A 15343-nucleotide genomic window follows, 5' to 3' on the forward strand; every position below is an offset into this window, starting at 1 on the left:
CTCCTCTCCCATGGGCCACAACGTTGCCACATCTACTTTCACCAGGCCCTTCAACATTTGAAATAGAACATAGAACACTACCGCTCAGTATAGGCCCTTCAGTCCTCAGTGTTGTGCTGATCTATATATTCTTACCAAAATAAAACTAAACCCTCTCTACCTCATAACCCTCTGTTTTTCTTTCATCCATGTGCCCGTCTTGGTGTCTGAATTTGAATGCTTTAAATTTATTTACACCACAGCAACCAATTAACCTAAACCTCGGACATTTTTGAGGGTGGGAGAAAATCAGAGCAACTGAAGAAAACCCAAGCAGATCATGGGGATAAGGTACAAACTCTTTACCGACAGCATTGAATTCGAACCCAGGTCACGTTTAAGTTTATTTGTTATCTGATTATACCAGTACAACATGACGAAACTGCATCCTCCAGTTCCTGGGGTAGAACAGCGATAAACATGCATACAATCGATAGATATACACTCATCAAATTAAATATTATTAATAAATAGTAGAGTTATGAGAGAGGTGTATTAGCAGTCATTCAGGATTCTCACTGTCCATGGGAAGAATCCGTTCTGCTACTTCTGTATCTTTTCTTCGAGTAGACTAGATGGAAGATGCTGCATTGGGGGTACTTGGGGTCCTCCCTGATTTTGTGAGCCCTCTTTAAACAACAACCCTAGTAAATCTCACTATTGAGAGGGGAAAGAGACCCCACTGATAGATTTAGTTTTAGGTTTTTAAGATTAACTTGTTAAATATGGGTTTAATTATAGTTGTCATAGATCATATCATTAGACATAATTTACCCTTTGCTTAGATCAGTGGTTCTCAACCTTTCCACTTGCATCCTACCTTAAGTAATCCCTATGCCATCAGTGCTCTGTGATTAGTAAGGGATTGCTTAAGGTGGTATGTGAGTGGAAAGAAAAAGTTTGAAAACCACTGTTTTAATCGTACCTCATTGACTCATTATGTGTACGGTTTCAGAACTCCAAAGGAAATGGGCCAATAACAATTTTTCTCAAGCCAAATATTTCAGTAACAATTGGGTCTCGAGCAGATTCTCAATCTTCCCACTCACGTACCATCTTAAGCGATCCCTTACTAAACACACAGTACCGATGGCATAGGGAATACTTAAAGTGGTATGTGAGTGGAAACAAAAATGTTGAGAACCACTGGCTTAGATCAAAGGATTGTCTGATGTTATTTACATTTTCTATCCAGAATTATTTTTAAGAAATATTGTTAAATAAACAAACATGAATAGGTTTTTGACTTACATTGATATTAATTGGTGATATGATATGGCCTGTTAGTTTTTTTATTAGAAGACTCTGTATGTAGGATTTATATGTTAAACTCAATAAAAAGATTTTAAATGAAAAGTGGAATGTGAGTTTATGGGAACAATTTGAAAACCACTGCTCTACAGCAACCGTATCACACCGTGCAACCATACCACACCATGATGGGGCCTGCTGGATTGCTCTCAATAAAGCTCCTGTAAAAAGTTGACAGAATGGTGGCTGGTAGCCTTTCCCATCTCAGCCTTTCTAGTGCAGTCGCCCTCCTGACAATTGAGGAGATGACGGGCCTTCAGGAGAGGTCACTTCAAAAGTGGACTCTGAGGAACTTGGTGCTCTTCATTACTGAGCTATGAATGTGTAATGGAGGTTGGTCATCCCTAGTGATCCTGAAGTCCACAATCATCTCTTTGGTCTTGTCTACATTGCGATTCAGATTGTTATTCTCGCACAATTTCACAGGTATTTTTGTGTATTAGATGGAATCTTGAATCTTGATTGCAAACGGTAATTTATTTGTTTACATGTTTGCTTATCTTCTTGAGTACAGGTTTTTTTTTTTGCACGACCATTAAGAGGTAATTCTTCAGGAAAAAGAATCTCAGGGTTGTATGTGATGTCGTGTTAGCTCCGAGTACCAAGTTGCATCAAAGGGGAAGCGATACCTCAGATGAGTTCCCTCCCTGCTTGTGTTAAGTCGTTGCCCTCCCTGCTTGGAGAGTGGACGCTGATGGCAATCTGCCACACCAAGGACATAGGGGAGCTCTTTGAGGTGTGACTGAAGCATAATGTCAGTGTAGACAAGAGCTTCACTCTTCCATGCTGCGTTTACCCAGGGAGAGTTCGATGAAAAGGCATGGTGAGCTTTAGTCTTTGACCCTGCTACAGCTGTATTTGTGGGATACTGGAAACTTTTATCTGCATCATTTGAAGAGGAGTTAAAGTTGGTTTATTTCCCCCCTTTTTTTCCCCCAGATATTGGCAATAGACATTGTTGCATTTCTCTTCTACAACCTGGTTATAAAAAAAAATGATTCTGCATCTCTTTAATGCCAATTTAATCAGTCTGGCACTGCTTCATTAGCAATGAATAAGCTACTAACTGCAGTCACTTTTGTAAAAAAATTGGGTGGCATGATTAGTGCAATGCTAGAGACATCAGCAGGCCACAACTACTGCCCAGTGGCACTGACCTCCACCATAATGAAATGCTTCAAGCATCTGGTGATGGAACATTTCAAAACTCACCTCCCAGAGACATTGGGCCCATTTAAGCTCACCTACAGTCAGAACGGTTCCACTGACAATGCTGTTGCTTTGTCCCTCCACTCTGTCCTGGCCCACTTGGAGAATGGCACCTCAGACACTAGGCTGCTGTTCCTTGAGTTCATTCTCAGCACTTAATGTGATCATACCCCAGAGGTTGGTGGAGAAGCTGTCCTTTCTGGGACTCAACTCTGTGACTGGATTCTGGACTTCCTAACGGAAAGAGCTCAATCTGTCTGGTACGGCAGCAGAAGGTGGAGCGCCATCATGATGAGCTCTGGCACTCTACAGGGGTGCGTGCTCAGAATGATCCTGTTCATGCTAATGTCCCAGGACTGCAACACCAATGGTCATCAAGTTTGCAGGTGACATGACAGTAGTTGGCCTCATTAGCAAAAATGATGAAACACAACATGGAAGAGTGAAGCTCTTGTCTACACTGACATTATGGTTCAGTCACACCTCAAAGAGCTCCCCTATGTCCTTGGTGTGGCAGGTCACCATCAGCGTCCACTGTCCAAGCAGGGAGGGCAACGACTTAACACAAGCAGGGAGGGAACTCATCTGAGGTAACGCTTCCCCTTTGATGCAACTTGGCACTCGGAGCTAACACGACATCACATACAACCCTGAGATTCTTTTTCCTGAAGAACTACCACTTACTGGTCGTGCAAAGAAAACTGTACTCAAGAAGATAAGCATACATGTAAACAAATAAATTACCGTTTGCAATCAAGATTCAAGATTCCATCTAATGCACAAAAATACTTTTTCTTTGCTTGCCCTATTAAGGCACATTGGTATGAAACAAAAATGAGCCATTTGTCCCAGTTGAACTATGAAAGGGATGCTCTACACACAATGCTCCCTAGAGTCCAATCTGTCTGACATTATTCACAAAACCTAGTTTTCCTCCTGTGTTTTTCCAGCTTCTTAAATGTATCTATACAGTGTCATAGCTTCCTGCAATACACGTTCATACTCGTTTATCTAACTAGTTACCGATTGTGGACACACCATCTCCTCGCTTGCCAGGAAGGTGCAACAGCCACTGCACTTCCTGAGAAGACTGAAGCGGGCAAGGCTACCAGCCACCATCATGTCAACCTTCTACAGGAGCTCTATTGAGAGCGTCCTGGCCAGCTGCATCACAGTGTGGTATGGTTCCTGCAGAGAAAGGGATCGGAGGTCAATCCACAGGACCATAAGAGTGGCAGAGAGGATCACTTGAGTCTCCCTACCCCCCCCCCCCCCAATTGATGTGATCTACTGGGATCATTGTCTGTAGAGGGCATGCAAAATCATTGAGGACCTCTACCACCCCACACGCAGAGATACAGGAGTATCAGAGCTAGCACCACCAGGCTGAGGAACAGCTTCTTCCCAAGGGCAGAGAGAATGCTGAACGACCAAAGGAACAGCTCACACTAACCATCCGAGACTCTCATATTTACAAAACAATATACACACACACACACACACACACACACACACACATATATATATACTGGTCCTGTATATGTAATATTTGGTCCTGTATATGTAATATTTGTCTGAGTGTGTGTAATGACTGGTTGTGTGTTTGCATGTTTTGTGCTGAGGACTGGAGAATGCACAAGTACAACCTGATGAAACACCAATCAGATGGCAATAAACTTGACTTGACCTGACTTGTACCAGAGAAAAAAAAGATCAATTATTGTATTTGTTACTGGCTACGTTTAACTCCAGTGTTTTGAGTTTTGAATTTTCCACAAAGGTACAAAACCTCTGAAAAATGAGTGAAAAGTAGCAATAAATGAAGTCCTACCTTCACGTCCGCAGGGATAATGTCGGAGCCACGACTGATTGCATGGAGGCGGTAAATGTTTCTTTTGTCAACAGTCTTCCTGATTCGCTGGCACAGTAGGTCAGTGGCGCTGTTAGATGGTGCACACGCAAGGATGTGGGCATTTGGTGTATAGACCAGAACCTGAAAGTCGAATCAATATACAGTATAAAACAAAAATCTTTGAACTGTGGCGATTGATATTCTCAGGAACAATGATTACAGAATCTAATACAGATGCAGGCAACCTTTTACCATGAGTGAGTTGGATGGTGTGTCAGTAGTTGAATTGCAGGCCGCAATGATGCTACCATAAATTAAATAAATAGATGAGATGAATGAATAAATACATGGAAAAAATACGACGATGCATTTCAGGTCCAGAGGGCGGGGATGGGGGGGCAAATGCAAAGGGTAGAGTAGCAGTGGCCGCCCATGGAAGAAGAGAGGGACTTTGGGGTTCAAATCTCTCTTTATGGCCATATAGGTTGATAGGATAGTGAAGATGCTGAACTTCATTTGGTGGGGGGAGATAAATTTCAAGAGGCATGAGTAATATTGCAGTTGTATAAAACTTAGGATACAACACATTTTTGAATATTGTTTTGAGCTCTGGTCGCCGCATTATAGGAAGGATGTGGAAGCTATGGAGAGCATGCAGAGGAGATTTACCAGGATGTTGCCTGGATTGGAGAACGTGTCTTATTAGGCAAGGGTGACAGAGCTGGGGGTTTTCTCTTTGGAGCGAAGGATGAGAGGTTGTGGTAGAAATGGTTAAAACTAGCGCACGATGGGATACTTGATCATTTAGAAGCAAGCTGAATTTTAAACTGCTGATGCTAGATGAGGGTAACCTTGAGTGATAAGTGCGATGTGCCAAGAGGTGAAAATAAATAAGACATGAAGTCTCTGGGAACCAGGAGGAGGAGGCGTCTGGAGTCACTCCTGGGCCCTGATAACACAGAATAGAGAGATTTGTTAAACTTGCCTTGAAGATTAATTGGTACGGCTATTGAAGGATTTATTGGACACTGAATGGGAGAATGCAAGAATCACACCAGCTTGTCCATTTTCTTGTATAAATATGACCTTCGTTGGCTGCAATTTAAGTTCTGATCATGGTTTAGGGCACTGAAGCTATTCATGATATCAGATGCGGAGAGCAGGGAACCGAGACACTGGTTCAAACCAACCACAAAGTGTGACTGCTGTCAGTTCTCTTCTCTCTCTCTTTGGCTTGGCTTCGCGGACGAAGATTTATGGAGGGGTAATGTCCACGTCAGCTGCAGGCTCGTTTGTGGCTGACAAGTCCCAGGCCCCTCCAGCCCGGGTAAGAAACCTGCATAGTTCTATTCAGGCTTTAAATGGCCTGTTAATGGACTCAACGTTGATTTTATTTAAAAGTTCTAACAACATGGGGTCTCTGTGCCCAAGATGGTGGCATCAATGATCAGCAGCCATAACTCCAGGGAAGCAGAGGACTGGCACAGGGCACCAGAGGAAAAAAAATGGATGGAGGTGGCCAAGAGACAACGACCTCCAAAGAAAAAACAGAGAAAGCAGGCTGAAAAAGAAATGGCTGGGGTCAAAATGAAGCACGTCACATGATCTAAAACAGGCTGTAGTCACAGCACTTGCGCGAGGGTTGCCTAGCTCTAGCAAGTCCTTTCAACTGTACAGAGGGGGTTGACATATGCACAGTAGAGGAAAGAGACCAGCAGCTATTATTCTGCGGTATTACGGGCTGTTGTTGCTGGTAAAGGAATGCCCGTCCATTTGCTGAGGCTGCCACCGCTGTGATGGTGGAAAAATCTGTTCCTATTGTACTGTGATAGCACCCCCCTGCTACTGTTAAATTTACCTGCTTTGCAACATTTTGCTACGGCCAGAAGAACAGACTGTGAGGTGATACTCTTCTCTCGATCCAACAATAATTACAAGAGATCTCCCTCCAGCTATTAATCCAGCTACTTTTGCCCCACTACTCTCTGCACAGTAGGGTGAAGATGACCAGGATTGCACGCGGTAGAACCCATTATTACTCCACAACCAGATCTATTGATAATCCTGACTTGATTCATGTTGATTCATTTTACAGACAGCTCTTCGTACCACCCAAGAGAAGATCTGCTGTGAAGCTGCAGAGATTGCGGGATCACTGGAGGCAAATCCAGACACCCAGTGACTCTAAACAAAATCTCTGTGGCTTCTCTTTCTCCCTTGCGGGGTGACACCAATGGCCACTCTTTGCCTGTGACAATTTTGTGCAATATTACATGTTCTAACACATGACAATAACGGGATCATGAATTTTGCTGCTACGGGAAATTCTATGCAAAAATAATGGAAGCCTATGTCAATAAGAACATCAAAGCAGGTGGCAGAACTTTACGCAGTGACCCTTGCCTGCAGAATAACTGATGGAAGGGAAAACTGACAATATTTATATTGATTCAAGTTATTCCTTCAGGGTAACACATGACTTTGGACAATTATGAAAAATAGAGGATCTATTACCTTAACCAGAAAATTGATTCAGTGCACCTCCCTCATACAGATCCTATACAGTTACCACATCCTTTAGCAATAAGCAAATGTGAGTCACTCACCTCGGACAAGGATGAGGCCTCCAAGGGATATCGAATTGCAGAGGTAGTAGCTAAACTGGTGGCTCTTCAACAGTGACCTATGCTACAAGCCCCCTCGAGTTAAATCGACAGAGCTCCCTGCATGTATTAATATCCAGCAGTTGCAGGAAATTTCGTGTACTACCACATTTTCTGTGTACTAGCCAAAGGAGGGGTCTGTTCATGAGTAGAGAAAGAATGCTGCACCGACATCCCCGATGTTTCAGAAAACATGAACCAAGTGTTAGAACGGCTACGAGACGAGATACAAAGGTTCCATTATTGTCATGTAATACTACATTTCAAATGTAGCATACATTAAATTCTTTAACTTTTGTCTACCGCGAGGCAGACAGAGTCACCACTTTGTCAGCGCCCCTCACAGAAACATACAGCACCTGGCATTCCAAGGTGGTCTCCCCTCCAAGTACTGACCAGGCCTGAGCCTGCTCAGCTTCCGAGATCAGATAATCAGGCCATTAGGTGTTGTACATGTATGGCACTCTCAGTTAAATCAGTGACAGGAGAGGAAACAATTTCTTGGTTACAGCCTCTCTTTTGGGGGGCTCATTGCTCTGATCTCAGGTGGTGGTCGTTTGTTGCATTACACAACTATGCATTCCCTCCAAGATCAAAGACAGGAGATGGCAGCACCATTCTATGCAAAATCTCAACACAAGGGAGATATAGAAAAGGAGTTTTTTTAATTTTTAAAAAAATTTAAACATACTGCTCGGTAACAGTCCTTCTGGTTCACAAATCCATGCACCTAATTGGCCTACAATCCTTGGTACATTTTGAAAGGTGGGAGGAAACCCACGCAGAAATGGGGAAAAGTTACAAATCCTTACAGACAGCATTCCCAGGTCACTGGTGCTGTAACTGCGTTGCGCTAACTGCTACACTAACCGTGCCATCCTATCTTCCACCCTTATCCTGTAGGTTACAGGAGGAAGGAGATATGAACCCTTAGATGCTGACCAGAAAGATGAACAAGGAGGGATTTGTGATAGAAGTGGATAAAACTAATGTACATTTAGAAGCAAGCTGAATCTCACTTCCTGATGCTAGATGAGAGTAACCTTGAGTGATAAGTGCGGTGCCAAGAGGTGAAAATAAATAAGACATGAAGTCTCTGGGAACCAGGAGGAGGAGGCGTCTGGAGTCACTCCCGGGTCCTGATAATACAGAATAGAGAGATTTGTTTAACTTGTCTAAAGATTAATTGGTACGGCTATTGAAGGATTTATTGGACACTGAATGGGAGAATGCAAGAAAGAATCACACCAGCTTGTCCATTTTCTTGTATAAATATGACCTTTGTTGGCTGCAATTTAGAGTCCTGATGGTGGTTTAAGCTGCTGCAGGCTTCTCCACAATACCATGTAAATAAATTCTTGGTGCGAACCTCGAAGTTCCTGTCTTTGGGTTAATTTCTGTGACAGAGGTGACTTAAAGGTGGTCTACAAGTTTATGAGGAGGCAATAGGTAGGATGGACAATCAGCACCTTTTTCCCCAGGGCGACAATAAAAATACCAGAGGACATCTGCTTATGGGAGACATCAGAGGCAAGTTGTTGTTGATTTTTGGTAATAAACACAGAGAGTAATGGGTGCCTGGAATGCTTTACCAGGAGTAAGGGGGAGAGATTGGTGGAATACAGACATTTAAAAAATTCTTGGGCAGGTACATGGATGCAAGAAATATAGAGGGCTCTGGATGTGAGGTAGGGAAGATTTAGATTTGACGAGTCAGTTTATACAGGTCCGCACAATATCGTGGGCCGAAGGGTCTGCACTGTACCTGTGTATATTCCATTTCCTTTTGAATCTTAACCAATGAATCTGTGAAAATCTTTTGCTAATTATCTTAGCTTTGTAACTTTGATTCATGGCCCTCTCAGAGACACACTTTCCATCTACACTTTTCATTTTGAAACCTTCATTGTGTTTAGATCAATAACCCAAGTTCTTTGCACCATTTAAAAAAAATCCTTTTCACCCTCTCCAAAGCTTCACCATTCCTTATGAAGTGTGCTTCCAGAGAGAATCCTGTTCTAGATGAAGTCTAACCACTTCCTTTGGTATTATGTTCTATGCCTGCACGCATGAAGTCAAAAGTCCTGTGGAACTTTTGAAAGGGGGGCATAATAATGAACTCTGTGGCATATTTGAACAAGAGGAGGATTTATTTGTGGCAAAATTAAGGGCCACAGTGATCTCTAACCTCTCCCGTGACAACTTCTACTGTTTCAGGCTTTGTGAGGTTGGAGACAGAATTTTAAATTTAGACATACAGCCTTTTCAGCCGACGAGCCCTTGCAACCCAATTACACCCAATTGGCCTACAACCCCCAGTAGGTTTTTGAACAGTGGGTAGAAACCAGAGCTCCCAGAGGAAACCCCCACAGACATGGGGAGAACATACAAACTCCTTACAGACAGCGCACAATTTTTATTGTTTTTCTCTCAAATCAACTTATCATCAAAACCCCAGAATTTTTGCACCTCTGTGGAGACCACGTGACTTAACACCAAGGCGGAGAAAGCGATTCATGACGTCTACCATTCACGTGCGGCAGGTTAGATGAACCACTGAGCCTTCGCCTGTCCATCCTCCTGCAGACTTGAGCATTTTACTGACTGCTTTTTAATAGCATATTTAGTCTCACATAATGTTGATTGTTTATAAATGTGGAACACCATTTCAATGAGGAAAGAAAATGGGGGGGGAAAAAAACTCCTCCTGATGGAAACTGGATACATTCTCCAATAAAAAGATTTATAATATCCTATAAAATGTTAGATAACACAACTGAATAATCAGCCGTGTAGTGATGCTGGAGCTCACTGGAGCTCCATCCCAGTACCTCCTTGTTGCCGTTTTTGGTGACCTCCAGCACCTAAAAAAATTAACACTGCACCCCTGTTAATAATATAAAGCACATCTAACAGAACATTCCAATAAAATCGAACCACATGACGGCAGCCCTGATGCAGCCACTAGATTGAACGTTCCTTTCCCTCTGTTTAAGTGGAGATTACCCCTTTCCCTTTGTAACCCCTTGCTTCCTCATTTGCTTCATTAACTTTCTTCTAAATATATTCATATTTTTCACTTCAGGTACAGCAGTGGTTTTGATACATAACATACTGGGTAAGAAAGTCAAACAAAAAAAAATGCTGCAAACTTTCAAGGCCCTTTTACTCTGCCCTTTGAAATATGGTAATTAACCACCTTTTAACTGTTTCAGTTATCTGTGTGAATGCGACGAAACCAGGATGGAGGTCATTTTCATCCCGGAACTTACCCACCGAGGTAGGTAGTATCAGAGCCAATGCGTTTCGCATCGGCTCCAGTATAAAAGGATTCCCCCTCCTTCCCAGGACACCAATGCTGTAATGCTGCAGGTCCCAACTCCTTTTGCTCCGGGATGCCGGGTCCCAGTGTAAAAGGTCACACTGAGCCGGCTTTTCTTGGTTCAGTGTGAACAACCCGACCTGGCTTCAAATGCGGGTCGTTCACACACCAACTTAGTGGGATCCCGGTGTAAAAGGGGTACCAGTTACAGAGGCATTCACAGAAAGAGAAACAAAATTAATGTTTCTGTGACTGTCTTACATTTAATTATTTTTTTAAAAAAACCATAAGTGGAAATATTCTACATCAACTCTTTCAAATCCTTGCATCATTTTAAAAACTGCTTGGTCATTTTTTTTAAAAAAAGAAGTTCCAGTTCAACATTTTCTGTTCACTGCAACATTTGTTTCAGAACCACTTTAGCACCTTCATGCCTGAAAGGAGTTGAGAAAAGAAAGATATTCTTCTGTTTCTTAAAACATCTGAGTCACTTGATATCGACAAAGATTTAACCAAAATTGTAAAGCAGAATTGCAATGATAATTGGAGTACACTGCAAATGGAGAGGGAGGGTTTAATCAAGTTAGTTCTCCACAGCAGTTCACAATGAACGACAAGGGAGCCCTGGAACATGTGGACCTCTACAGAGATGTCCGACTGCGCAGAAGCTGGCTGGCGTGTATATCCTCTTTCAACTCGAAGATGAAGGACCTTGTCTACTAAAGCCTCTGTTCCTCAGATAGGAAAAGCCATCTTAAAATTGTATTTACGTTTCAGAAATATTCATGCTATTTTTAAAATCAAGAACGTCTACAGCTGCGGGCTGCTGGAGACTGGCTCATGGGAACCAGGTATCGCAACCCGGGATTTCATGCTGGAGGCAGGTGACACTGCAGAAGGGCTTCAGGCACTGAAGGATTCCTGATCATTTTGGAGGTTTGGATCTGGAGCTCGGGCTGCCAATGGAATGGAAGACTGTGCAAATCCAGACAGTGAATCCGAAGGGACTCTCTTTTATTTCTCTCTCTTATTGTTCAGGGTGCTGGGCAATGCTCATGACGACTCTTTGTTTGCTTAATGGCGGAAAAAAGTTGAAGTACATCACATCTTTCACATTTTTATTTATTCTGACATGACAATAAAAGGAACCTCGAGAATGGCAAAGGGGAACTTCATGTTTTTTTAAAATGTAGGTTGATATTTATAGAGTTAACCCAGTTGAAATGCTCAATACCTCTCCACTGAAGCTTGGTCCTAGAGTTGTCTGTAATTGTGTCAATGTGCGAGTTTAAATTTTTTTAATATACAGCACGACAACGAGCCTTTCCAGCCCACAGGCCCATGCTGCTCAAATAACATACAATCCCCATACATTTTGAAGGGTGGGAGGAAACTGGAGCACTCAGAGGAAACCCTCTCAGACACAGGGAGAGTGTGCAAACTCCTTGCAAACAGCACTAGATTTGAACCTGGCACTGTAATAGCATTGCGCTAACCGCTACGCTATCCACGCTGCATGAATTTGTCATACACACCAGTATGATGCCCTCAAATTGTTACCTGCTGCAACTAAACAGGTAGACAAGTTACATCAACTACAGAGGGAAAAAATGAAATCACCACAAATGCAAGTCAGAAAGATAATAAATATCAAATAACAGATAAATATTCACGGTTACAGTTTGTGTTAAGAGCTGTTCAATAAAATCTTTTTGAATGTGGAGGTAATGGACTCTTAGCTTCTGTACCTTTAGCCTGAAGGGATGAGCAAAGAGAGGTTGTGACCAGGGTGATGGAGTTCCTTTATGATTTTTGCAACCCCCTCTTTAGGCAGAACCTCGTATAGATGCTTTCAATGGATGGGAGAGAGGATAGTGCCCATGACGGACTTGGCTAGGTTTGCCACTTTCTTACGCCTTCTGCGCTCATGGGCCTTCAAGTTTGTGCTGGAGGCTTGCTCAAGGGTACATGAAGGACAGTAGCAAAATAATGAAAAAATCCTATCTTTATTCCCCCCCCCCCCTCACCCCTGCCAGCCTAACAAAACAGGGGTCATCTACTGCATCCGGTGCACTACATCGGAGAGACTGGAAGCAGATTGGGAGATCACTTTGATGAGCACCTTGGCTTTGTCCACCGCAATAGCGTAGATCTCCCAGTGGCCACCCATTTCAATTCCCTTCTTGATATGTCCGTCCATGGTCTCATGCACTGCCAGACTGAGACCAACCGCAAAATGGAGGAACAATTCCTCATCTTCTGACTGAGCACCCTCCAACTGGATGGCATTAACATCGACTTCTCCGGTGTCCGTTAGCTTTTATTTCTCTCTTTACCCTACCTGTCTGTATCTGCCTATGACCACTTACTGGTTAACCTGTCCTCACCACCACCACACCCCTCCCCCCCGCTCCTTCCCTCAGACCTCTCCTTTCTCCTCCCCTACCCTTTTATGTTTGCTCATACATTGATGAAGGGGCTCTGATACGAAACATCGGTAACCCTTTACATCCTATAGATGCAAGACCTGCTGAGTTTCTCCAGCATTTGTGTATTGCACTACAACCCCCAAACATCCTCAGACTTTCTCATTTAACTTCACAAAGTACTTCATTGGCTATTAAATTATTTTGTCACAAATGGTCTGGCTAAAATGTACATTTTCCTTACAGTCATTTCTGGAGTCGAGTACAATCACAGATTTTGAGAAATTCCATTAAGTCTTTCAATCAATGAATCAACTATCTCATTTGATGTGATTCCAAATTCAAACAAGTGACATCCAAAATTTCAGTTTAATAAGTTAAGCATCTATCAATTATTTGTATGATGCGCAATTCAAACTTTCTGTCCTCACCCCCAGTTCTATTCTGCGGTAAAGATCATGTGGCACAGTTTTACTAAAATATTTTTGGGGTAAAAAGGATCAAATTGTGGAGGTTCCAGAGTCGAGGTTGGTTGGAGTTAAGATTAAGAACTGATCTACTTGAAATGGTGTGATGATTAATAGGAGACCATAGGGAAAATTATTTAACTTAAACGAGGAAACAAACTTTTCTCCTCCTGATAATATTTACTGAAGGTGTCCAGAACAAAAGTCCTTTGTCAAATAGTTGAGCTTTAAAAGGTTAGGAAACACTTAACTACCCTAATCCCAGTGCCAGGGAGATGTTGCTTCCCATGGACAAGTGGGCACAACTTCAGGATTGAAGGGCATCTGCTTAGAACAGAGATGCGGAGGAATTTCTTTAGCCAGAGGGTAGTAAAGCTGTTGAATTTGTTGCCACAGGCAGTTGTGGAGGCCGATCATTGCGTGTATTTAAGACAGATTGATAGGTCCTTGATTAGCCAGGGCATCAAAGGTTATGGTGAGAAGGCCGGGCTGTAGGGCTGAGTTACGGATCAGACTCGAAGGGCTGAATAGCCCATTTCTGTTCCTATGCCTTAAGGTCTTATTATGTCTCTGCCATCCATGACGTCAATCTAAACCAATGGTTCCCAAACTTGTTTGGGCTGCCACCCCCTTTGCCTCAGGGCCACATCCCAACTGCACCCTCCCCCAACCCCATACAAAGGTGTTGAGTTGAGGGTGGGGGGAGGGGGGTTAGTGGTGGCAGTGGCTCTGAGCAGAGGGATAGATTCGCCAGTACAACATGATAGCCTCCGAGACCAGCACTCGTGAGAACTCCTTGTCGCTGTTTATTTTGCTCACTACTGCCACCCTGAGTCTGGCCAGAAAATTACAGCAATGACTTTCATTAAACTTTACAACAGACTGAATAATTACAAGACTGAAGGTTCAGAAAGCCCCCTTTTTCCTCACCATCCCCTTGGATTTTTCCACCGCCCATGTGGGGGGGGGTGGGGTGGGAGGGGCAGCAGCAGCACCCACTTTGGGAATCACTAATCTAAACTATTTTGTCCGAACATGATTCTTATCCTTCTATTCGCTATTTGTGTCTAAATGCCCTCTCATACATAGCAATCATACCCCTTCAAGAGTAAAATCATCTGTTTTCAGAACATGTAACAGCATTAAAAAGTGAGCAAGGTCAAGAGCAAGGGCCTCCACTGTTTATTAAATTGCTACATAAAATCTGAACCGTTTATATCCAGTCTCTACCTTATCAAAAAGAAAAACCAAATCAAGAAAATATACAGTTGCATCTTTGGTTAAAATTCATACGTTTCTTGGCAGCTTCTTAAAGGTAAGGAGTATCATTCTAAATCAAATAGGAATAAAGGGGAAATCAAAATAAATAACAAGGATAGAATTACCTGGTGTCCCTTAACTAATCGGCAGAAATGATATTGCGCCAATGAGCATTGAGAAGCAGAGTCTGCAACATTTACCAACCGAAAATTTGTGAAATCAAAATCCATCCAGTCTCGTGCTTGAGAGCAAACAGTGACAGAGGACACTGCAGATGCTGGAATCTTAAGCCAAACACAATCTGCGGGAGTAACGCAGTGGGTCAAGCAACATCAGTTGGAGAAAAAGAGCCAAAACTCTTCACGAGGACTGAAGAGTGGGTAAAGAAGTGGTGTAAGGGGGACAAGTTGGGAGGAGCCAGGCAGGGATTTGCGAACCAGGCCAAGGGTAAAATAAAAGGGAAATGGTACCTGTTTTATAGCTTCCACAATAGTGGCCGTCTTTCCAGTTCCTGGTGGGCCGAATATCAAATATGGGGCGGGTCTGGAGGTCCCAGCAACAATGCAACGGATTGCCTTGACCTGTTCAGGATTTTCTTCAAGAGACTGATTATAAAATCTTTAAAAAAAAAATATTGTTGCAATATATGAATACATGAAAAGGAATATTAAACAAGAGGAATATTAAACAAGAGCACCATCGCGCAGAAGATCCCCACCCTTACGCTTCCAATTTTCAGACCATTCACTTTGCCCAGCCAGGCAGAACCCAGACCCAATCCTGTGTGTTTTGAT

At 42.9% G+C, this 15343-nt stretch overlaps 1 protein-coding gene across 2 annotated transcripts in view; it reads right to left on the minus strand.

The window, feature by feature from the left end:
• Positions 1-15343, minus strand: part of LOC138765131 (putative helicase MOV-10) — a 129274-nt gene that overhangs the window by 38636 nt on the left and 75295 nt on the right. For both annotated transcript variants that reach the window (XM_069941939.1, XM_069941940.1), the window contains exons 10-11: positions 15020-15167; positions 4391-4552 (exon numbers count right to left, since the gene is read on the minus strand). In XM_069941939.1, coding sequence (XP_069798040.1) covers positions 4391-4552; positions 15020-15167 — 310 coding nt within the window. The remainder of the gene's footprint in view (positions 1-4390; positions 4553-15019; positions 15168-15343) is intronic.

The sequence above is a fragment of the Narcine bancroftii genome, chromosome 5 (assembly GCF_036971445.1).
Source record: "Narcine bancroftii isolate sNarBan1 chromosome 5, sNarBan1.hap1, whole genome shotgun sequence".
NCBI lineage: Eukaryota > Metazoa > Chordata > Chondrichthyes > Torpediniformes > Narcinidae > Narcine > Narcine bancroftii.